Source organism: Hemitrygon akajei, chromosome 4, assembly GCF_048418815.1.
Source record: "Hemitrygon akajei chromosome 4, sHemAka1.3, whole genome shotgun sequence".
NCBI lineage: Eukaryota > Metazoa > Chordata > Chondrichthyes > Myliobatiformes > Dasyatidae > Hemitrygon > Hemitrygon akajei.
The window spans coordinates 194,236,026-194,260,786 of NC_133127.1; the positions used below are offsets into that span (position 1 = coordinate 194,236,026).

A 24,761-nucleotide genomic window follows, 5' to 3' on the forward strand; every position below is an offset into this window, starting at 1 on the left:
TTGCGCAGCTGTTCCTGCAATTTGCTGGTTAGATCTTTGACACCTTCTTTTTCGTCAATTAAACTGTTTTTGAATTGTTTGTTCAGGGTCTTTATTTCACCTCTGGGTGGCAAATCTCCCTTTCCCTCCTGTTTGGTTGCCATGATAGGTTCAAGATCCTCTTTCTTCTCCCTTGGGCTGAATCACTCTTTAGCAAAATTGAACACATTAGATATGAGGGAGTCGATTTTCCTGTAGACAAATCCTGCCAACGTAGCTTCCAAGATGCAATCCAGGTCATCATCAAACTGCTTCCAAGATACATGTCTGATGACCTAGGCCATCTGAGCATCTTTCCTTGATGAATGGATTAGGGTGCCATGGGGCACTCACTTGGTCCCTTCCTTGACACTTGGTGGGGGGGGCAGCTTAGCTGCAGAGAGATCTTCAGCTCTGTGGGGTGCTTCCTAGCTGGAGTTCTCTATCTCACCAGATGTTGAGTCCATGTGTTGCATTTGAGTTGCCTTCGTTCCACAGCTGGACCTGCTTCAGTATATCTTGAGCCTTTGATTTGCAGATTTGCCTCCCTGGTCATTGTTGTTTGCTTGAACCTTCTCATTATCATATTTCCAGTCCTGGCCATTCCATTATGTCCATCCTATTGATTCTCTCATCCGCACCCCCCCCCCCCCCCAGGGGACTAGAAACATAGAAAATAGGTGCAGGAGTAGGCCATTCGGCCCTTTGAACCATTCAGTATGATCATGGCTGATCATCTAACTCAGAACCCTGTACCTGCCTTCTCTCCATACCCCCTGATCCCTTTAGCCACAAGGGCCATATCTAACTCCCTCTTAAATACAGCCAATGAACTGGCCTCAACTGTTTCCTGTGGCAGTGAATTCCACAGATTCACCACTCTCTGTGTGAAGAAGTCTTTCCTCATCACAGTCCTAAACGGCTTCCCCTTTATCCTTAAACTGTGACCCCCTCGTTCTGGACTCCCCCAACATCAGAAACAATCTTCCTGCATCTAGCTTGTCCAATCCCTTTAGAATTTTATACGTTTCAATAAGATCCCCCCTCAATCTTCTAAATTCCAGCGAGTATAAGCCTAGTTGATCCAGTCTTTCTTCATATGAAAGTCCTGCCATCCCAGGAATCAATCTGGTGAACCTTCTCTGTACTCCCTCTATGGCAAGAATGTCTTTCCTCAGATTAGGGGACCAAAACTGCACACAATACTCCAGCTGTGGTCTCACCAAGGCCTTGTACAACTGCAGTTGTACCTCCCTTCTCCTGTACTCGAATCCTCTTGTTATGAATGCCAATATACCATTTACCTTTTTCACCACCTGCTGTACCTGCATGCCCACTTTCAATGACTGGTGTACAATGACACCCAGGTCTCGCTGCACCTCCCCTTTTCCTAATCGGCCACCATTCAGATAATAATCTGTTTTCCTGTTCTTGCAACCAAAGTGGATAACCTCACATTTATCCACATTAAATTGCATCTGCCATGAATTTGCCCACTCACCTAACCTACCCAAGTCACCCTGCATCCTCTTTGCATCCTCCTCACAGCTAACACCGCCGCCCAGCTTCGTGTCATGCGCAAACCTGGAGATGCTGCACTTAATTCCCTTGTCTAAATCATTAATATATACTGTAAACAACTGGGGTCCCAGCACTGAGCCTTGTGGTACCCCACTAGTCACCGCCTGCCAATCTGAAAAGGTCCCGTTTATTCCCACTCTTTGCTTCCTGTTTGCCAACCAATTCTCTATCCACATCAATACCATACCCCCAATACCGCGTGCTTTAAGTTTGCACACTAATCTCCTGTGTGGGACCTTGTCAAAAGCCTTTTGAAAATCCAAATATACCACATCCACTGGTTCTCCCCTATCCACTCTACTAGTTACATCCTCAAAAAATTCTATAAGATTCGTCAGACATGATTTTCCTTTCACAAATCCATGCTGACTTTGTCCGATGATTTCACCTCTTTCCAAATGTGCTGTTATCACATCTTTGAAAACCGACTCTAGCATTTTCCCCACCACTGATGTCAGGCTAACCGGTCTATAATTCAAGAGACAATAGACAGTAAGTGCAGGAGTAGGCCATTCGGCCCTTCTAGCCAGCACCGCCATTCACTGTGATCATGGCTGATCATACACAATCAGTACCCTATTCCTGCCCTCTCCCCATATCCCTTGACCCCGCTATCTATAAGAGTATCTAACTCTCTCTTGAATGCATCCAGAGACTTGGCCTCCAGTGCCTTCTGGGGCAGAGCATTCCACATATCCACCACTCTCTGGGTGAAAAAGTTTTTCTGCATCTCTGTTCTAAATGGCCTACCCCTTATTCTTAAACTGTGGCCTCTAGTTCTGGACTCACCCATCAGCGGGAACATGCTTCCTGCCTCCAGCGTGTCCAATCCCTTAATAATCTTATGTTTCAATCAGATCCCCTCTCATCCTTCTAAATTCCAGTGTATACAAGCCCAGTCGCTCCAATCTTTCAACATATGACAGTCCCGCCATTCCGGGAATTAACCTTGTGAACCTACGCTGCACTCCCTCAATAGCAAGAATGTCCTTCCTCAATCTCCGGGTGGGGTCTCACCAGGGCCCTGTACAGCTGCAGAAGAACCTCTTTACTCCTATACTCAATTCCTCTTGTTTTAAAGGTCAGCATGCCATTAGCTTTCTTCACTGCCTGCTGTACCTGCACGCTTGCTTTCATTGACTGATGTACAAGAACACCCAGATCTCGTTGTACTTCCCCTTTTCCTAACTTGACTCCAATTAGATAGTAATCTGTCTTCCTGTTCTTGCCACCAAAGTGGATAACCTCACATTTATCCACATTAAACTGCATCTGCCATACATTTGCCCACTCACCCAACCTGTCCAAGTCACCCTACATTCTCATAACATCCTCCTGACATTTCACACTGCCACCCAGCTTTGTGTCATCGGCAAATTTGCTAATGTTACTTTTAATCCCTTCATCTAAATCATGAATGTATAATGTAAACAGCTGCGGTCCCAGCACCGAACCTTGCGGTACCCCACTGGTCACAGCCTGCCATTCCGAAAGGGACCCGTTAATCGCTACTCTTTGTTTCCTGTCAGCCAGCCAATTTTCAATCCATGTCAGTACTCTGCCCTCAATACCATGTGCCCTAATTTTGCCCACTAATCTCCTATGTGGGACTTTATCAAAAGCTTTCTGGAAGTCCAGGTACACTACATCCACTGGCTCTCCCTTGTCCATTTTCATAGTTACATCCTCAAAAAACTCCAGAAGATTAGTCAAGCATGATTTTCCCTTCATAAATCCATGTTGACTCAGACTGATCCTTCTACTGCTATCCAAATGTGTCGTAATTTCCTCTTTTATAATTGACTCCAGCATCTTTCCCACCACTGACGTCAGGCTAACCGGTCTATCATTCCATGTTTTCTCTCTCCCTCCTTTCTTGAAAAGTGGGACAACATTAGCTACCCTCCAATTAGCAGGAACTGTTCCTGAATCTATAGAACATTGGAAAATGATTACTAATGCGCCCACGATTTCTAGAGCCACCTCTTTAAGTACCCTGGGATGCAGACCATCAGGTCCCGGGGACTTATCAGCCTTCAGACTCAACAGTCTATCCAACACCGTTTCTTGCATAATATAAATTTCCTTCAGTTCATCCTTTACCCTAGTTCCTTTGGCCACTATTACATCTGGGAGATTGTTTGTGTCTTCCCTAGTGAAGACAGATCCAAAGTACCTGTTCAACTCATCTGCCATTTCCTTGTTCCCCATAATAAATTCATCCATTTCTGTCTTCAACGGCCCAATTTTGGTCTTAACTATTTTTTTGCTATTCACATACCTAAAGAAGCTTTTACTATCCTCCTTTATATTCTTGGCTAGTTTACCTTTGTACCTCATTTTTTCTTGGTGTACTGCCTTTTTTGTTATCTTCTGTTGCTCTTTAAAAGCTTCCCAGTCCTCCGGGGGCAATATATAATGAGAATATATATATATAATGACTCTGGGGGCATTGCATAATTAATACACGCAAAATGCTGGCAGAACTCAGCAGGTTAGGCAGCATATATAGAAAGAAATAAAGAGTCAACATGCCAAGGCCCTTCCTGTTGACTGTTTAATCCCCCCTATAAATGCTGCCTGACTGCTGAGTTCTACCTGCGATTTGTGTGGGTTGCTCAAGATTTCCAGCATCTACAGAATTTCTTGTGTTTATAATTATTGCAAGTACTTCTGCTTACATAAAGATGGAGGCAAAGGAACTGTTCAGGTAACTTAAATTCTTGTTTGGTCATGAACTAAACTGACTCATGAACTGAATCAGCATACTTCAGTCATCAGTTGGCTTTATACACAAAATACAGCTTACTGAATAAGTCACTCAGCTTTTGAAAATGCTTCTTCAAATTTCACTCAATCTTCTGCATTTCTTGTCCCCAGTCAGCATTGGACTATTAGGGTGTTCAATTCAACAAAGAGTCAACATAGAATATAGAACAGTACAGCACAGAAACAAGCCCTTTAATCCACAATGTTGTGCCAAACCAGTTAAATGAATACTCAAATGGTCAACTTAACTAATCTCTTCTGCCTACACAATCTCTTCTATTTCCCTCGCATTCATGTGCCTATCCAAACATCTCTTAAAAGTCCCTATGTATCCATCTCTACCAACACACCAGGCAATATATGCCAGACATTCACCCCACTCTCTGTAATAATTTATTGGTAATCTTGCCTCTCGCATGTCCTTTGAAATTACCCACTCACCTTAAATGCAAGCCCACAGTATTTCAAAACTGAGAAAAAGATACTGCCTGTCTACTCTATCTGAACAGTTGCGCAAATTCTACACAAAACTACCATTACTGAAGCATATTTTTCTTTCATTTTTATGAAAAATTGCATCAATAAGGAGAGGCAGAGTAAACATATGCACTGGCAAATGAACATTGTCATAAAAATTAAACATGATCACTTAGAAACAAAAGTTCAGTAGGAATAAGGTATACTTGATATGAGGCAATTTTTTCTGAGGGTCAGAAACATAACCAAGGTATTTTCTAATTTTGTAGCCCTTTCCCACACATTATCTCTTATCATGCTTTCATAAAGCAGCGAATCAAAAGCACATATTGATTTAGTGATTCATGCCTTCTTTGGGTCTTTCTTCAGCTGATCTACATGGACTCTATTTGAAGGCATATTTGTTTGATTTTCCCCATGACCACTGCTGTCCTAGTTTTGTGAATATTTAAAAGAACTGAAACTACACATGATCTGAGCCAAAAGGCCTCTTCATTTCTTCGAATTTTCTCCCTTGCATCCCTTCAATCCCAATACTGACTCCCTGCTCTTGAATTGTCTATATTATCATAACTTCTCCCACTTTCCAAAATGTTTTTAAAAATTTACTATCACGAAACCTTTTTGTTACGTCTTGTTATCGCCCTACTTGTCTCTGTCACAATTGTCAGTCCACACTCTGGTGAAGCACCATGTGGCATTTGGCTATGATAGCTCAGTATCATAAATGGAACTTGTAATTATGTAAAAATATTGGATTCTAAAGTGATTATATAAGACCATAAGACACAGACGCAGACTAAGGCTATTTGGCCTACTGAATCTGCTCTGTTATTTCATCGTGGCTGATTTATTACCTCTCTCAATCCCATACCTTTTAAAGCCTTTACTAATCAAGAACCTATCAAGCTCACCTTTATTTAACGACTTGGCCTCCACAGCTGTCTGCAGTAAATTCCAGGTTCACCTCCCTCTCTATTCTAAAAGGACATCCTTTTATTCTGAGGCAGTGTCCTTTGGTCCTAGGCTCCCCCACTATAAGAAACATCCTCCCCACATCCATTCTATTTAGGCCTTTCAATTATTTGATAGGTTTCAATGAGATCCCTCTTCATTCTTCTAAACTTCAGCCAGTACAGACCCTGAGCCATCAAACACTCCTCATACATTAACCTTTTCCTTCCAAAAATAATTTTCATGAAATTCCCCTGGACTCTTTCCAATGCCAGCACACTTCTTCTTAGATAAGGAGCCCAAAAAGGCTCTCAATACTCCAAATGTGATCTAACAATGCTTTATAAAGCATCAGCATTACATCCTTGCTTTTGTGCTCTAGTCCTCTCAAAATGGGCAGACAATACAAAAATCTGAACATGCATACCACCAAGCTCAAGGACAGCTTCAACCTATAAGACCATAAGACATAAAAGCAGAATTAGGCCATTCAGCCATTGGGTTTGCCTAAATAATGTTCCATATTAATTTCAGGTTAAGTCCAAGATATTTAAATAAGGAAATTGGTCATGTCAAACCTGAAGGATGAGAACTAAAAAGAGAACAGCAGGGAGCACTGAGTAGCTCACACAACATCTGGCTCCAACCTGGTGCCTAACCTTTCAAATGTTTCCAACATTTTCTATTTTTTATTTCAGATTTCCAGTATCTTGAGTATTTTTTGTTGATTTTCAATTAATTAGGAATGTGATGCCCCTTAATTCTTGCAAAGAGAAAAACTATTTGATTTCAATGACAAATTCCTAAAATCAATGTATTAATTTTATTCCCTTCCATTGATGCTGCCTGACTTGCTGAGTCTCTCCTGCACTGTGTGTTGCTCAGATTACCAGCATCTGCATAACCTCCTGTGTTTATTAAACTTAAACTACAGTTGCACTACATACTGCCAGAAGTTTTCACTATGAGATGATCAAGATATGAATTCCCACAGAATGGATTGATTCCCACAAGTGACAAGCACCAATGGCTGAATTGGTCAATAACTCAGTTGTACGGATAGAATTTGCTGGGTGATCAATCAAAATTGATCTCCTGAACATCTTGCGCAAATTTCTGTTGAGGTAGCAAGAACCCCAACATTGCTTCTGGTCTCAGATAAACAAAGTCCAATAATGTATCCTTGTCCCCAATAGAAAGCTGCCTCTCGAGTGTCATGCGAGGGATGATTGAACTGATTCCTATAACAATCTAAAAATCACACAGCAAACTATGAGGTAACATTGTAATGTTATCTTCCACAAGAAGGATGTACAGAAATGTGAAAACAGTGGATGGGAAGGCTTGGGTGATTCAAACAAAAAACCCTATCATGGCTATTATCCTTAACAAACAGGCCATTGAGCCATCTCAAGCACGTTAAGTTGACCCAACAGATTGAGGTTGATCTGTACTTTATTACTGAGAGCAAGATGGAATTTGCTGATTTCAGAAATGTCACTAAAGCCAAAACTAACTTTCACATGAATGAACACACAAGTTCATTTTTTTTTTAAAAAAAGAGATGATATGTTGAAGTTGTATAATATTGGTGAGGCCTAATTTGGAGTATTGCATGCAATTCTGGTCACCTACCTAATGGAAAGATATTGCATACTGGTTCAACATCAATGTTGGTCTGGTCTTTCGTTGATTCTATTATGGTTATTATTCTATTATGGATTATTGATTATCCCTGCAAGAAAATGAATCTGTTGTATGTGGTGACATATATGTACTCTTGCTTTGAGTAAGACTGAAAGAATACAGAGAAATTTTGCAAGGATGTTACCAAGACTTGAGGACCTCTAGTTATTTATTTATTCAGAGACACAGTGTGAAATCCGCCTTTCTGGCCCTTTGATCCATGCCGTCCCAGCAATCCCCGATGACCCCGATTTAACTCTAACCTAATCACGGAACAATTTACAATGACCAATTAATCTACCTAGTATATCTTGGACTGTGAGAGGAAACAATAGGGAAAGGCTAAATATGTTAGGACTTTATTTCTTAGAGCATAGGAGAATAAGAGGAGATTTGATAGAGGTATACAAAATTTCACAGAGTATAGATAGGGTAAATGCAGACAGGTTTTTTCCACTGAGGTTGGGTGAAACTAGAACTAGAGGTTATGGGTTAAGGGTGAAAGCTAAAATGTTTAAGGGGAACATGGGAGACAACCTCTTCACTCAGAGGATGGTGAGTGTGGAATGATCTGCCAGCAGAAGTGGTGGATACGGGTTCAATTTCATATATTTAAGATAAATTTGGATGGGTTCATGGATAGAAGAGGCGTGGAGGGTTATGGTCCAGGTGCAGGTCCATGGTATCAGGCAGATTAATAGTTTGGCACAGACTAGATGGACCGAAGGGCATGTTTCTGTGCTGTAGTGTTCTATATTGATAAATCTTAAACCTATTTGGGAAATCTGAAATCTGTATCCAGAACCATGAAAAAAATAACACCACAGTTCTAGCAGTTTCCCTTCACACAACCACCATGTGTTACAGTGACATGATCACACCTCTTTTGCATAATTAAATATGACTAGCTGAAAAGTGACTTGGCTGGAACTTTAGAATTAATGAACCTGGCAGTCCACATTAGAGCTTCTGAAACAAGAAACAGGAGTGGAATGTTACAAACAAAGCACTATGCAAATATGTTAAATACTCCATACCTGCATACCCAGAGATCAAAGTGCATTAAACATTTTACTACATCCCCATTAAAGCAATGACACTCTGCCATATCTACAAACAATAGCTTCATATTCTGAGTTTTCACATCCTTCATTATTCAACTTTCCTCAAGTATCTATACTTACTGATAGATTTTCAATCTAAGGTGAGACAACACACTTCCTTAAGAACCATACACACAAAATGCTCAACGGCTCAGGCAGGAGGGAAATGAACAGTCAAAATTTTTATTTACTTTTACTTTTATTTTAGTGATACAGTGCAGAGGCCCTTCCAGCATTTCGAGCTATGCCGTCTCAGCAACCTCACAGTCCCAAACAACCCTAACCTAATCATGGGACAAGTTACAATGACCAGGTACATCTTTGAACTGTGGAAGAAAACTGAAGCACATGGGGAAAACCCGCACATTCCATGGAGAGGACAAACAAAGAGATTCCTTAACAGACCGGCACTGAAATTTAACTCTGGAACGCCCCAAAGAAAAAGCATTTCAGGATGTACATTGTATACATTTCAAGTCAAGTCACTTTTATTGTCATTTCAACCATAACTGCTGGTACAGTACATAGTAAAAATGTTTTTTCAGGACCATGGAAATTAAATGTACCTTTAAAACCTTTGAGCTGTAATAGCATTGCGCTAACCACTACACTACCATGGCACCATTGGCTGTTTATTTCCCCCACAGATATGGTCTAACCCACTGGGTTCTTTCAGCATTTTGTGTACATTGCTCCCAATTTCCAAAACCTATAGTCTCTCGTGTCTCTTTAGGAACTGCAAAGTGCAGAAATATTTCTTGCAATCACTTTTAAATAATTTCCCTGAATGTTAGATTTGAGATATCTACATTCTGGACTTCCCTATTAGTAAGGGTGTTGTTCAACATTAGCCTACCAATTCACTTCATTGTTTTTAATTGAACAGGCATATCCTTGATTATGTAAGAGTTCCTGAGAACTGTACACAAGCCTATTACTCCACAAATTGGAAACAGCCATTTTCTCTAGCTACCATGTGGTATTGCTGTACGTACACTCTACACACTTTCATTTCATTAAATAATCACACTAAAGCTACCCAGAATTAAACTGTCCTGATGAAGGGTCTCAGCCTGAAATGTCAACTGTTTATTCATTTCCACAGATGCTGCCTGACCTGCTGAGTTCCTCAAGCATTTTGTGCGTGTTGCTCTGGATTTCCAATGCCTGCAGAATCTCTGTCCAGAATTAAACTTAATGACATACAGTATTCAGCAATTACATTAATACCATGAAAGATTTTATGATTATTCATTTGAAAAATGCTTTACAATGTAGGGAAGAATTTTCATAAAGTTGGATTTTTGTAAGTCAAATTATGTGCAACTCATCTTCAAAAGGCAATGCCTCAAAAAGGTGGCATCCATCACTAAGGACCTCCATTATCCAACACATGACCTCTTCTCATTGCTACCATCAGGGAGGAGGTACAGGAGCCTGAAGGCACACTCTCAACACTTCAGGAATAGCTTCTTCCACACTACCATTAGGTTTCTGACTGGATAATGAACCCATGAATGCTACTTCAATATTTTTTTAATATTGCTCTCTTTTTGTACTACTAAATAAATATTTTTTTTTAACTAGAGACCACTCACCCTGAATCCGGTGTTGATCCCACTACATCACCAGCTGTCTAATTTCTTATTGTAACTTAGTTATTATGCATTGCAATGTACTGCTGCTGTAAAACAAGTTTCACGACCTTTGCCAGTGATATTAAACCTGATTATGGATTTGAGTCCCATTATCTTAGATGTAAAATAGAAAACCATCCAAAATATAATGTAACCCATCATTCTTCAGCATTTTTTATGCTTTCCCTAATAATTTCAGTTCTTCCTATGTCTAACTGAGCACTCTTCATATTTATGTTGCCTGAGTACGAAATTTATATAATGGGTTATTATCACGCAAACAATACTTCTAAACTACACAATTATAGCCAATATCCAAAAAGACAGAAAATAATACACAATTCAGTCTGCAAATGTTAAAAGGAAAAGCAATTGCGATGGATCTTATGGTCTATACCCGAAGTAATTTGCCCTTACTGGTATTAGCTACCAATTTTCCAATTACATTTCACCTTTTCTCGGATCAAGGTGAGGTCTGTTAATTTCCCCCACTAAAAAAATGTCCTTGCTTTTGTTCTAAACCTGTGAGAAAACCCACCAATCCATGGTATTTGCATCTAAGATAGCTTTTAACACCAAGTAACTGGAATCTTAAATTGTGTGTGTTGCTCCAGATTTCCAGCATCTACCGAACCTTTTGTGTTCACCTTAAATTGTTTTGCCCATTTGCTTCTCAACAGATATATTTTATTATTATTATTTAGAGATACAGCATGAAACAGGCACTGCCAGCCCAATGAGCCGCACCACCCAGAAACCAACAGCCTAATGACAGGACAATCTACAATGACCAATTAACCGGTACATCTTTGGATGGTGGGAAGAAACTGGAGCATCTGAAGGAAACCCATGTGCACAGAGAAATGATGTACAAACATTCTTACAGAGAATGCCGGAATTGAACTCCAAACTCCAATGCCCCGAGCTGTAATAGCTGCTACCACAATGCCCACATTTATTACGGTACTTAAATAAATCATTCCCTCACTTTTACATTATTTTGTTCCCCCACTTTTAATACATTTTCATCTGCTGTTCCTCAGACTTAGTTAAACACTACAAGTACCAAGTACTCTTTCAAGAGCTTTGTTATTTTTTATGAGCCTAACCACCATGTAACACAATCCTATTCTCAGGTGCATGTCCCAGAATACTGGCTGATTTTGTTTTCCATTATTAACCTTGCCAAACTCAGCTAACGCAATCCAACTAGGAATGCAACAATTTTTCCACCAGCTTTCCTGAGTATTGCACGATGGAAATCATACCAGAACCAGGAAGCCTAGTCTAAAAGATCAGCCATTTTGTATCAAGATGACATTTCTTCCTCATACAGTTGTAAATCTTTGTTATTCTCCAACACAACAGTCTGTGGATGCTTAGTGACAGTGAAAGACAGATTTTCAGACACTTTTGAATCAAAAGATAGGATCTATATAGACTATTCCCACTTCTATCTTTATCTTAGATGCAGAAAAAGAAACCCATCTAAAAGAAACTAGAAATTCTACAAATGCTGGAAATCTAAAGTAACACAAAAAATACTGGAGGAACTCAGCAGGCCAGGCAGCATCTATGGAGAGGAATTAACCATTGACATTTTGGGCCAAGACTCATCAGTCCTAATAATAAATGTTGACTGTTTATTCCTCTCCAAAGATGCTGCCTGACCTGCTAAGTGTGTTACCCATGAAAAACATTATGTAAACCATCATTCAATAGCATTTTTATGCTTTCGGAATCAGAATCAGGTTTAATATCACCAGCATATGTTGTGAAATTTGTTAACTTAACAGCAACAGTACAATACATGATAATATAGAAAAAATAAGTAAATCAATTACAGTAAGTATGTGTATTAATTAGTTGAATGAAAAGTAGTGCAGAAATGATAAAGTAGTGAGGTAATGTTCATGGGCTCAATGTTCATATAAAGATTGGATGGCAGAGGGGAAGAAACTGTTCCTGAATAGCTGAGTGTGTACCTTCAGACTTCTGTACAATGAAAAGAGGGCACATCGTGGGTGATAGGGGTCCTTAATGGATACCCTTATAATCTCAACTCTATGAACAACACCTCAGAGCTAGTATGAAATTTATATAATGGGTTATTATAACACAAAACAATACTAAATTACATGATTACAGCTGATCTTAAATGAAGATAGAAAATAATGCAAAATTCAGTCTTCAAACGTAAAGATTCTATATGGGGAATGTTCATTTTGTAATAATCACACACCAGTCACACACACTACTCAACAGAATTTCCTACAGTATTCTGATTCAAGTGGAACTGTTAACAAGCAACAGCGCAACACAGTCATTATCACCTCAAAGTGACTCAACTTCATCAAGCATCATCAACAGGTTTCTATTAACAATTTAGTAAAGGTGATGTCACAACAGATTGAACTAGAGGATCGTGTTTATAGAAATAGCATAAAATCGAGCACTGATTAAACAGCTTGTTTTCACCAGGAAGAATGACATTTTGTAGAGCCATGATTTGATTGAGAAATGTTTGCCTGGGCGAGGAGGCGGGGTTTAAAGAGGTCATGTGGAAAAGGCAAAGGATACACAAAACCATACTGTACGCATCAACACGAGTTATGCATATTTTAAAGATACTGTAAACAAAATTAAATGAATGGAAAAGAACAACATCCAGAAGAAAGGGCGGGAAATGTGAGGGACGCAAAACAAGAAGACAGCGCAAGATGGCGATCAGAGAAAGAACAACATAAATAAAATATGTTTTTTTTTATTTTTTGCATTACTTTTAACAGGAAGTCTCATGAGGTGCATGCGCATGCGTGATGTTAAAAGGCGCCTGAAAATGGCAATTGGTTTTCGATTCATTTGTAATCCGTTTATAAAATAAGTATTTTTGATGAGTCTGAGTGAGGGGGTAGATCGGGGAGGAGTTTTTATTCTGACGGCCGTGCAAACAATGCACGATTACCACACATAATAGGCATGAGGAGGGGGGGATGCTGGTGAGCCGTCTATTTACCTCACAATGACCATCTTGTGGCGTCTTTCCTGAGGAGATTTATTTTACCCTTACCCGATTTTTTATTTTCCAGCGCTTCTTCCAGCTCGGGGAAGGTGAATTCGGGCAGTTCCAGCGAGGCGCCATAGCGCTCGAGGAAAGAGCAGACAACGGCGAAATTGGGCTTGGAGGCCACCGCCGCCATCTTAATGTCGGAGGACTCGCCGACCTCCTCCGCTATCCCGGCGTGCAGCGCTGCCGAGCCCCGCTCGCGGGAGGTTGGGGGTGGGGCAAGCAGGAGGACTCCTCCAGTAGCCCGTCCTGCATCGCGCCGCCCTGCCAGACCTTTGAGGAGCGCAATCAATCCGGGCTGCCGTTTCCGTGGTAACCGTTCCTTAGCTATCTCCTCCTTCCAAGTTAGCGAAGAAAACCCTCCCCCTCCTCCAGAAAAGCCGCTTAAAACTGCATCCCAGAGCAGAAAGGAATTGATTGTGTTTTGCTTTAGTGACTGAGTCATCCAAATAGGTGAGTGTGCTTCACAAATAAAGGCATTAAGCTCTGACTGATGAGGCCTTAACAAATTCAATCTAGCGTCAGAGAGACACCAGAGCTAATTAATATCACTGCCATATGTCGTGAAATATGTTACTTTGCAGTGACATAATAAAAACTCTGAATTACAATAATAAATATATAGTAGATCAAATATGCAGTAAAAAATAGTGTACATTGACCATTCAGAAATCTGATGGCAGAGGGGGAGAGGCTGTTCCTGAATCGTAGAGAGTGTATCTTCAGGCTCCTGTATCTCCTGCTTGATGGTAACAATGAGAAGAAGACATGCTCTGGGTGATGAGGGTACTTAATGGTGGATGCCACCTTTTTGAGACATTGGCTTTTGAAGGTGTCCTGGATGGTGGGGAGGCTAGTGCCCATGATGGAGGAGACTGAGTTCACAACTTTCTGCAGCATTTTTCTCATCTATGAATTGGTTTATTATATAGAATGTAGAAATTTACAAGCCCTTTGGCCCACAATGTTGTGCTGACCATGTAACCTACTCCAGAGGCTGCTTAGAATTTTCCTAGTGCATAACCCTCTATTTTTCTAAGCTCCATGTACCTATCTAATTGTCACTTGTTCAGAGGTTCTGCGAAAACCTTTGTTTTCCATGTCATCAATACAGATCAAATTATATTGAGGTAATATAAGAAAAAAAACAATAATGAATGGAGAGCAAAATGTAATTCTTAAAGATTAAAGGTTAGTTTTATTTAGCGCATATAAATTGAAACATACAGTGAAACGCATCATTGGAAACCCGCACGGTCAAGAGGAGAATGTACAAACTCCTTACAGGCAACAGCAGGAATCGAACCTGGCTCAATGAGGAAGACTGTTGAAACATTTCAATCAGTATCTGTAGGTATGTGACTGTTGTGGCCAAAGGATAGTATGGATAGATTTGAACACGGGTTGCCTGTAAGTAAAGTGCTGTGTGGAACATTATGTTACTGTGCCTCCACATGGAGAACGCCTGTGCGTGACTTTGTTTAATGTGGGGAGGCTGATGCACTGGTCCTTGACAGATCAGGATCCTGTGACATGGAGTGCAAGACGACTGGGGACCCTTCACTGCTGCAGCCTACCTCCGCCTTCACTGACGTTGTGATGTGTCACATCTTCTGCCATCTCCATTGTTGGATTGCTCTTTGTCTGGAATCTCCCCTTTGACCTTATGGGTGACCCTACCTTTGAACTAAGCTCCAGACAACATCACTCTTGAGATCGCAGGAATTCCCAAGTCTCTCCGCCATAACCAAGATGACAATCTTTGGAGAAGTGGTAATTTTACACCCTTTTATTAAATCTACACAGTCATTTTTCCTTCAAGTTTATTATTGTCATGTGTGCCATTGTACAGCGAGAAGTTTGTCCTGCATACTGTCCATACAGATTATTTCACTACAATGCTGCATTGAGGCATTACAAGGCAAACCAATAACAGAATGCAGAATAAAGTGATGAAAAGTCCTGACGAAGGGTCTCGGCCTGAAACATGGAATGTTTATTCTCCCAATGTAGATGCTGCCTGACCTGCTGAGTTCATTCAGCATTTTGTTTGTGTTGCTCAAGATATGCAGTGATCTACAGAATAAAGTGTTACATTGGCAGGGAAAGTATGGTGCAGGCAAACAGTAAGGTGGAAGGCTATAACAAAGTGGATTGTGAAGTCTAGAGTCCTTATCACTCAATAGCCTAATAAACATTGCCTTTCAAACTCCAACACTACATCCCCGTCGTGAGAGCTGGAAATAGGTATGGCTGGCCACAAGCCTGTGGTGAAGCTGTACAGGCTAATCCGCTGTACAGTGGATGCAGAAGTTTTGATTAACTCAACTTCATGGGACAACGGAGACGGGAGGTCATCACTGACCTATGTTCCACTGGGAGCGAAGGACCTAACAACAACAACAACAACAACATAAACGTGGATAATGCCTTTGAGCCTAATGGGACATGCTTTCAGGCTTTTGTATCTTCTGCTTGATGGGAGGGGGGAGAAGAGATTATGTCAGGGTGGGTGTGGTCTTTGATTATGCTGGCTGCTTTATCAAAGCAGTGAAAGTGTAGACAGTGGGTGAACAAGAGAGCGGTATCTGATGTGCTGAGCGGTGTCTAAACACTCCGCACTTTCTGGCAGTGGATGAGGGGCATGGCAAGTCGTGATACAGTTCATCTGGATTCTCCAGTTCTGGCGACATCCTCGTAAAATTTTCCATCCTGTCTGGTGGTAAGACATTCTTTTTCAATGTTGACGGATGTTTCCTGGACAGTATTTCAGTACCAGCTAGTTACCCTATCAGAATCAGTTTTAGTATCATTGGCATATGTCGTGAAATTTGTTGTTTTGCAGCTGTAGTGTTTTGCAATACATAATAAAAATTATGAATTACAAAAATAACTTTTTAAAATTAAATAAGTAGTGCGAAATGAGAGCTAAGTAAAGAAATATATATACACTGAGGTAGTGTACATGTACATTGTCCATTGAGAGTTCTGAAGAAGCTCTTCCTGGAATGTTGAGAGTGTATCTTCAGGCTCCTGTACCTCCTCCTTGATGGTAGTAATGAGAATAGGGCATGTCCTGGGCGACATAGGTAATTAATGATTGATAATGCCTTTTTGTGGGATTACCTTTGAAGATGTCCTGGATGGTGGGGAGGCTAGTGCCCATGATGGAGCTGGCAGAGTTTACAACTTCTTGTAGCTTCTTCTGATCCTGTGAAGTAGTCCGTCCATACCAGGTGGTGATGCAACCAGTTAGAATGCTCTTCATGGTAATCTGTAGAAGTTTGCAAGTGTCTGGTGTTTTACCTAGTTTCCTCAAACTTAATGAAACCTACCCACTGTTATGCCTTCTAATGCCTAATCTCTGATGAGCTGAGATGGCAGGATTCCTCAGCAATGGGAACTTTCATAGTCTAAGCTCAATCCTGTACTTGCAATCAAATGAATGTCCATCATAGTTCCTGAAATAGCAAGACAAATAAGAAAGGAAATACATTTTACAACATTTCATAATTGAAAGTAATCTCAAGATGCTTTATAATCATTTAAATAGATTTAAATATAGTACAGCAATCACAGTATGCACTGCATGTTATTCTGTTGCAGAGATGGGGTTAAATAAACTTTGGCTAGGTCAGTGGGAAACACTTCCTTTCTCTTCAAAATATTCCAGCCGAAGATCTTCCTCCACAGCTGTTTGCGGCAATAAATTCCACAGATTCACCACCCCCAGCTAAACAAAAGATAAATATTAGCTTTACTTGTCACACGTACATTGAAACATACAGTAAAATGCATTGTTTGCATCAATTCAATTCAGTGAGTTTTGTGCTGGGTCAGCCCGCAAGTGTTGCCACACTTCCATTGCTAACATAGCAGGCCTAATTTAATAACCCTAACTTGTACGTCTTTAGAATGTGGGAGGAAGCCAGAGCACCTGGAGGAAGCCCATGCGGTCACAAGGAGAACAAACAAACTCTTTACAGGCAGGGGCAGGAATTGAGTCTGGATTGGTGTTCGCTGGCAATGTACAGCGATCAGTAACTGCCACACACCTCCTCATCTCTGTTCTAAATGGACGTCCCTCTATACAGAGGTTGTGGCCTCTGGTCCTAGACTCTCTAGGATAGTAAAAACTTTTTCAAAAATATGTGAGTTAATAGAGATACAGGAGTGGATATAGGACCGTTAGAGAGTTAGGCAGGAGAAATAATAAGAGCTGACAAGGAGATGGCAGATAAACTAAATGAGTATTTTGCATCAGTCTTCACTGGAAGACACCAGCAGTATGCCAGATATTTAAGGGTGTGAGGGAAGAGAAGTGAGTGCAGTTACTATTGCAAGAGAGAAGATGCTCAAAAAGCTGAAAGACCTAAGGACACACAAGTCACCCGGACCAGATGCACTGCACCCTGGGGTTCTGAAAGAGGTATCGGTAGGGATTGTGGAGGCATTAGTGATGATCTTTCAAAAGGACCTGGCATGGTGCCAGAGGACTGGAAAATTGCAACTGTCGTTCCATTCTTTAAGAAAGGTGAAGGGAAGCAGATAGGAAATTGTAGACCAGTTAGCCTGACCTCAATGGTTGGGAAGAGGTTGGAGTCAATTGTAAAAGATAAGGTTATGGAGTACTTGGTGACACAGGACAAGATAAGACAAAGTCAGCATGGTTTCCTTAAGGGAAAATCTTGCTTAACAAATCTGTTGGAATATTCGAGGAGATTACAAGTAGGATACATAAAGGGGATGCAGTGGATGTTGTATATTTGGACTTTCAGGAGGCCTTTGACAAGGTGCCACACATGAGGCTGTTTACCAAGTTAAGAGTCCGTGGTATTACAGGCAAGTTATTGGCATGGTTAGAGCATTGGCTGATTAGTAGGAGGCAGCGAGTGGGAATAAAAGGATTCCTTTCTGGTTGGCTGCCAATGACTAGTGGTTTCTCACAGGTGTTGGTGTTGTGACTGCTTCCTTTTATGCTGTATATCAGTAATTTAGATCACTGGTCCCCAACCACTGGGCCGCAAAGCATATGCTGTGCAGCTGACTCATATCGCTTCATACCGCCAAATCATATCGTTACCTCGCACATGTTTTGCAGCCCAGTGGTTGGGGACCACTGATTTAGGTGATGGAATAGATGGCTTTGTTAGAAAATACATGGTCATGCACTTTGGTAGTAGAAATAAATGTGCAGACTATTTTCTAAATGGGGAGAAAATCCAAAATTCTGAGATGCAAAAGGATTTGCAAGTCCTTTCGCAGTACACTTTAATGGTTAACTTGCAGGTAGAGTCTGTGGTGAGGAAGGCAAATGCAATGTTAGAATTCATTTCAGGAGATCTAGAATACAATAGCAGGGATGTGATGTTGAGGCTTTATAAGGCACTGGTGATGACTCACGTTGAGTATTGTAAACAGTTTTGGGCACCACATCTAAGAAAAGATGTGGTGGCATTGGGGAAGGTTTGGAGAAGGTTCAGAAGGGGTTCACAAGGATGATTCCGGAAATGAAAGGGTTATCATATGAGGAACATTTGATAGCTCTGGGTTTGTACTCGCTGGAATTTAGAAGGATGAGGGGGGATCTTATTGAAACCTTTTGAATATTGGAAGGCCTAGACAGAGTAGATGTTGAAAGGATGTTTCCCAGGGTGGGAGAGTCTAGGACAAGAGGGGACAGCCTCAGGATAGAGGAACGTCCATTTAAAACAGAGATGCGGAGAAATTTCTTTAGCCGGGGGTGGTGCACTTGTGGAATTTGTTGCTGCAGGCAGCTTTGAAGGCCAAGTCATTGAGTGTATTTAAGGCAGAGCTTGGTAGGCTCTTAATTGGACACGACATCAAAGGTCATGGGGAGTGGTGCTGAGGAGGAGAGAAAAAGGATCAACCATGATTGAATGGTAGATGAGCCAAATGACCTAATTCTGCTCCTGTGTCTTATGGTCTTATGATCTTATGGTCTCCCACTATCAGAAACATCCTCTCCATATCTACTGTAACTAAGCCTTTCAATGGGATGCTTCTTCATTCTTCTAAACTCTGGCAAGTACAGTTCAAGAGCCATCAAACACTTTATTCCTGTATGAATTTCTCTCACTGTACCATAACATAGTCTTTTATTCTTTTCTCATACAACCTACCTTTTTTTTCGGTGACACAGCCTATTTAGACAACATGGTTGTCTCCCTTTTTAACTATCTTTATCTACTTATTTCTATCAGGAAGCAGCAAATATTAGATACTTGATCATTCTTGTATTCCCGTCCCCATCTGTACCACAGCAAGTGATACTACCTTCGGCAGGAAAGAGAAAGGAGTGAGGGTGGGGAGCAAGTATTGCTTCATGTTTCATTTTATTCAAATACATTCCTTTACATATCTCTATCACCTACAAACTGCTGGAGGAACCAGTAAGTCAGGCAGAATATATGGAGAGGAATTAACAGTCGACATTTTGGGATAAGACCCTTCATCAAGACTGGAAAGGAAGGGGGCAGAAGCCAAACTGAAAAGGTGGAATTCACTTTCCTCTCCTCTCAGATTACTACTTATTCAGCCCCTTACCTAATACCTATCTCCTCCTAGTAGGTAGGGACAGTGGGAGTCTCGTTCTTCCATTCATGTGCATCACTAATTAGATGACAAGGCATTTGGCTACCTTAAGAGAGTTATATGACTTTGGGCAGGTGGGGCTTGTCAGCCTTGGACAGCAACCCACCTAGGAGAAGAATAACTCTGATTTTAAACCTCCACTACCTTGCAGCCATACCCACCCATGGGAAAGGCTTTGGGAGTAAATCCTGAGGAAGAAATCCAAAGCCAAGGTCCCTAAGGCAATTTTATGTTGTTTACAGCTTCACTCTGGCAACCTCTGCAATGACACTGGTGCCAAGCTGTATCGGCGTTTGCCCTTCCCCTGGACTACATCAATAATGTTGTGAGGGGGAGCCCACTACATAAGTACCAGCCAGTTCTTCAAATCTTCCCACCCAAGCTTGTGCCCTGGAGAGGACACAGTCCACCAGAGGCACAAACCCATGATCCCCTGGGATTGACGGCTGCCTACTATCTCCTCCTAACTTCTTACTTCATTCCCCCCTCCCTCATCTGGTCTCAACTATCACCTTCTAGCTGTACCTTACACCTTAACCTTGTTATTCTGGCTTCTCTCCCCTTCCTTTCCAGTCCTGATGAAGGGTTTTGGCCTGAAATGTCGATAGTTTATACCTCCCCATAGATGCTGCCTGGTCTGCTGAGCTCTTCCAACATTGTGTTTTCCATCTAGGTAACGTCCAACCTGATTGCATGAACATCAATTTCTCCAACTTCAGGGTTTTTTTCCCTTCCCTTCCTTCTTCTTCATTTCCCCACTCTGGCTTTTTACCTATTCTTTCCTGCCTATCACATTCCCTAAATGCTTCTTCTCCTACACTTTCTCCTATGATTGACCCTCCTTTCCTATCAGATTCCTTCTTTTCCAGCACTTTGCCTTGTTTACTTATCACCTTCCAGCTTCTTACTTCATCCCCCACGCCCACCCACCTGGCTTCACTTAACACCTTCTAGCTTGTCCTGCTTCCCATCCCCCAACCTTATTCTGGCTTCTACCCCCTTCCTTTCCCGTCCTGATGAAGGGTCTCCATCTGAAAGATCAACTGTTTATTCATTTGCATAGGTGCTGTCTGACCAGCTATCATTATCATTATACTTTATTGTCACCAAACAATTGATACTAGAGCGTACAATCATCACAGTGATATTTGTTACTGCGCTTCGCGCTCCCTGAAGTACAAATAGAAGTAAATATAATAAAAATTTTAATTATAAATCATAATTAGAAAATAGAAAAGGGAAAGTAAGGTAGTGCAAGTCAGGTCCAGATATTTGGAAGGTACGGCCCAGATCCGGGTCAGGATCTGTTCAGCAGTCTTATCACAGTTGGAAAGAAGCTGTTCCCAAATCTGGCCGTACGTATCTTCATGCTCCTGAACCTTCTCCCGGAGGGAAGTGGGACAAAAAGTGTGTTGGCTGGGTGGGTCTCGTCCTTGATTATCCTGGCAGCACTGATCCAACAGCGTGTGATGTAAAGTGAGTCCAAGGATGAAAGATTGGTTTGTGTGATGTGCTGGGCTATGTTCACGATCTTCTGCAGCTTCTGGTCTTTACAGGACAACTTCCATACCAGGTTGTGATGCACCCTAGAAGAATGCTTTCTACGGTGCACCTATAAAAATTAGTGAGGGTTTTAGGGGACAGGCCAAATTTCTTCAGCTTTCTCAGGAAGTAAAGGTGCTGGTGGGCCTTCTTGGCAGTGGACTCTGCTTGGTTAGACCAAGTTACCTGGTTACTCCAGCACTTCGTATGTGTTACTCTGGATTTTCAGCATCTTCAGAATCCCTTGTGTTTACCTTTTAAGTGTCTTTAGAATCCCTTGTGTTTATCTTTACATTTCACACATGATAAGTAGTTTATAAATCCAGGCTCATAACTTTTGAACATTGCACTGCATTTCTACTTATAGCTATCCAGCAGACATTGGCTGAAACCCATCCACAAGTGATTGTGGAACCTATCCACAAGCTCCTAAAATAGAAAGAATATTCCAGCATGACATTAAGAAGTGAAGACTCTGTGTATCAAGTGATAAAGGTTTAAGCACAACTAACTCCTTGTGTAGAATTTGAAGAAAGCAGACAGCCTGGGTTCTGAACAGGTAAATCACCACTGATTTTTAACGGTGTCTTTAACTATGAGTAAATCTTGTTTGTAATTTTGCTACAACTTTTGTTTCACACGGTTTATTTGTCATTCTTCTGAAATGTAAATGTTACTATTGAAGCTTATTTGTCTCAAAGAATTGTATTTCTGTAAATTCTTAACTGAGGCTGTGCACTTTCAGCAGCCTGCCATGGGTCATCCTAAAACTCATTGGAGCCAGCAGAGTACTTTTAGAGTATAATATAGTAACCAATCTGCACACAATATTCAAGGATCAGTTTTATTTGGCATATGCATTTACATGTGTTAGGACCCTGATGGGAGTTATCTACAGACCTCCAAACAAAAGGCAGGATGCGGGATGCAAATTACAACGGGAGATAGAAAAGGCAAGTAAAAAGGGAAATGCTACGATAGTGATGGGGATTTCAATATCTGAATCAGAATCAGGTTTAATATCACCAGCATGTATCGTGAAATTTGTTAACTTAGCAGCAGCAATTCAATGCAATACATAATATAGAAGAAAAATAATTATTATAATAAATAAATTACATTATATGTAAATTGAATAGATTAAAAATCATGGGGGGAAAATAAATAATATATATTAAAAAGTGAGGTAGTATTTAAGGGTTCAATGTCGATTTAGGAATCGGGTAGCAGAGGGGAAGAAACTGTTCCAGAATCGCTGAATATGTGCCTTCAGGCTTCTGTACCTCCTACCTGATGGTAACAGTGAGAAAAGGGCATGCCCTGGGTGCTGGACTTATCTGTCCCTGAGGCAGGAATTCAGTCTAGTCATGAACAACCTCTCAAAGCATTTCATCACTGTCGATGTGTGTGCTACTGGGCAATAGTCATTAAGGCAGCTCACAATATATAGTATGATAGAATCCATCCTGCAGTTTGAGAGGGAGAAGATAAAGTCAGATGTATAAGTATTTTAGTGGAATGAAGGGAATTACAGAAACATGAGAGAGAAGCTGCCCAAAGTTGATTGGAAGGGATGGCAGAACAGCAATATTTGGAATTTCTGGGAACAATTCAAAAGGTGCAGGACAAGTACATGCCGAGAATGAAGAAGTATTTTAAAGGGAGGGCAAGGCAACTATGGCTGCCAAGGGAATTTGAAGACAGCTTAAAAGGAAAAGAGAGGGCAATATAGCAAAAATTAGTGGGAAGTTAGAGGATTGGGACTCTTTTAGTAACCAACAGTTTCTAAAAAGCCATAAGGAGAGAAAAGATGAAATACAAAGGTAAGCTAACCATTAATATAAAAGAGGATACCAAAAGCTTTTTCAATGATATAAAGACTAAAAGAGGCAAGAGTGGATATTGCGCCACTGGAAAATGATGCTAGAGGTGTAGTAATGGGGATCAAAGGAATGGCAGATGAACTTAATACTGTGCCTTGTAAAAGTATTTAGTCCCCACTCTTTGTTCACATAATTGATCAATTTAACTGAGAATTTTTATGTGTGAATCACATTCTATTTTTTCACAGTGGAGCCCAAAGTACAGGGGAAATTGTAAAGCATGAAAAACTAAAAATTCAAAAAAAACTGAAATGTCAGCATTTCAAAACGATTCATACCTCTTTGCTCAGTACTTAGTTGAACCACCTCTCACAATTATTACAGTTTTTTTGTCTGTCTATTTGCTTTGCACAACATGATGGAGCAAAATTTGCCCATTAAGATTGCTCAAGCTGTGCCAGGTTAGTTGAGGAGTAGTGGTGGACAGCAGTCTCAATGTCTTGCCAGAGATGTTCAATCATGTTAAGGTTCGAACTCTGAGCCGGTCAAAGACATCAATTTTCTTAATTTGAAGCCACTCTATGGTTGCTCTAGCAGTGTGCTTTGGTCATTGTCCTGCTGAAAGACAAAATTTTTCCCCTGTTTAAGCTTTCTAAAAGAGGCTAGCAGGTTTTTATCCATGATCTCATTCATCTTCCCATCAATCCTGACCCGATTTCCAGTCCTTGCTGCTGAAAAGCATTCCCATCGTATGATACTACCTCCACCCTACTTTACAGTAGGGATAGTATTGAGAGTCGAAAAACACATACCCTTAAGCAAACTTTTAAACCAGCGCGGCATTCTCTCTTCCACTGTCTTAAACAGGAATTGCACCAGCGACCAGAGTCCCTTCAAAATTCATCATTTGAGTAGCAATAGGTTTTTCAATCACCTTAAAACGATGTTACTAACTGTATAGTCCATACTATATAGAGGAATGAATCCAATAGGAGAAGAGGGTGGACTGTGGTGGAAAGGGAAAGAGGAGGGGCACCAGGAGGGGATGATAGGCAGGTGAGGAGAAGAGGTAAAAGGACAGAGTGGGGAAATGAAGAAGAGGGAAGCGAGAGGGAAAAGAAATTACCAGAATTGGAGAAATCAGTCTCCATGCCTTCAGTTTGAAGGCTACCCAGATGGAATATGATGTGTTGCTCCTTCACCCTGAGAGCAGCCTCATTGTGGCAGAAGAGGCAGACCAACATGTTGGAACAAGGCATATGGGTTGAAAACTGATGCCGCAATGTATTGTGACGTAGACACATGCTTTTACAACTGGAAGGATGTGCTGTATCTGTTTAGTGGCCACCTAGAGTCAACTATATACTATAAAGCAGGGTAATTGACCACAAGAATACAAGAATGTCAGTTGGTGAGCCTGGAGTTTAGGGTACCATAGTCCAGCTGTCAGTACCCAGAAGACTGAAAGTTGAAGCAAGTTACTGGAGAC

The 24,761-nt window shown here is 41.0% G+C and overlaps 2 protein-coding genes across 10 annotated transcripts in view; one reads left to right on the plus strand and one right to left on the minus strand.

Annotated features, from left to right (window-relative positions):
• Nucleotides 1-13,498, minus strand: part of rsf1a (remodeling and spacing factor 1a) — a 124,785-nt gene extending 111,287 nt beyond the window's left edge. For 6 of the 7 annotated variants that reach the window (XM_073044307.1, XM_073044304.1, XM_073044303.1 and 3 more), the window contains exon 1: nucleotides 13,296-13,498. In XM_073044307.1, the coding sequence (XP_072900408.1) occupies nucleotides 13,296-13,425 (130 nt within the window). In that variant the 5' untranslated portion in view covers nucleotides 13,426-13,498. Of the gene's footprint in view, nucleotides 1-13,241; nucleotides 13,265-13,295 lie in introns of those variants that run through there. The other variant, XM_073044305.1, reaches the window with a different exon arrangement.
• Nucleotides 13,499-13,531: 33 nt separating this feature from the next.
• Nucleotides 13,532-24,761, plus strand: part of aamdc (adipogenesis associated, Mth938 domain containing) — a 31,416-nt gene continuing 20,186 nt past the window's right edge. Inside the window, exons 1-2 of one of the 3 annotated variants that reach the window (XM_073044312.1) lie at nucleotides 13,532-13,745; nucleotides 21,817-22,008. The gene's annotated coding sequence lies outside the window, so the exon portion shown is untranslated. The remainder of the gene's footprint in view (nucleotides 13,746-21,816; nucleotides 22,009-24,761) is intronic. The other 2 variants (XM_073044310.1, XM_073044311.1) reach the window with 2 other exon arrangements.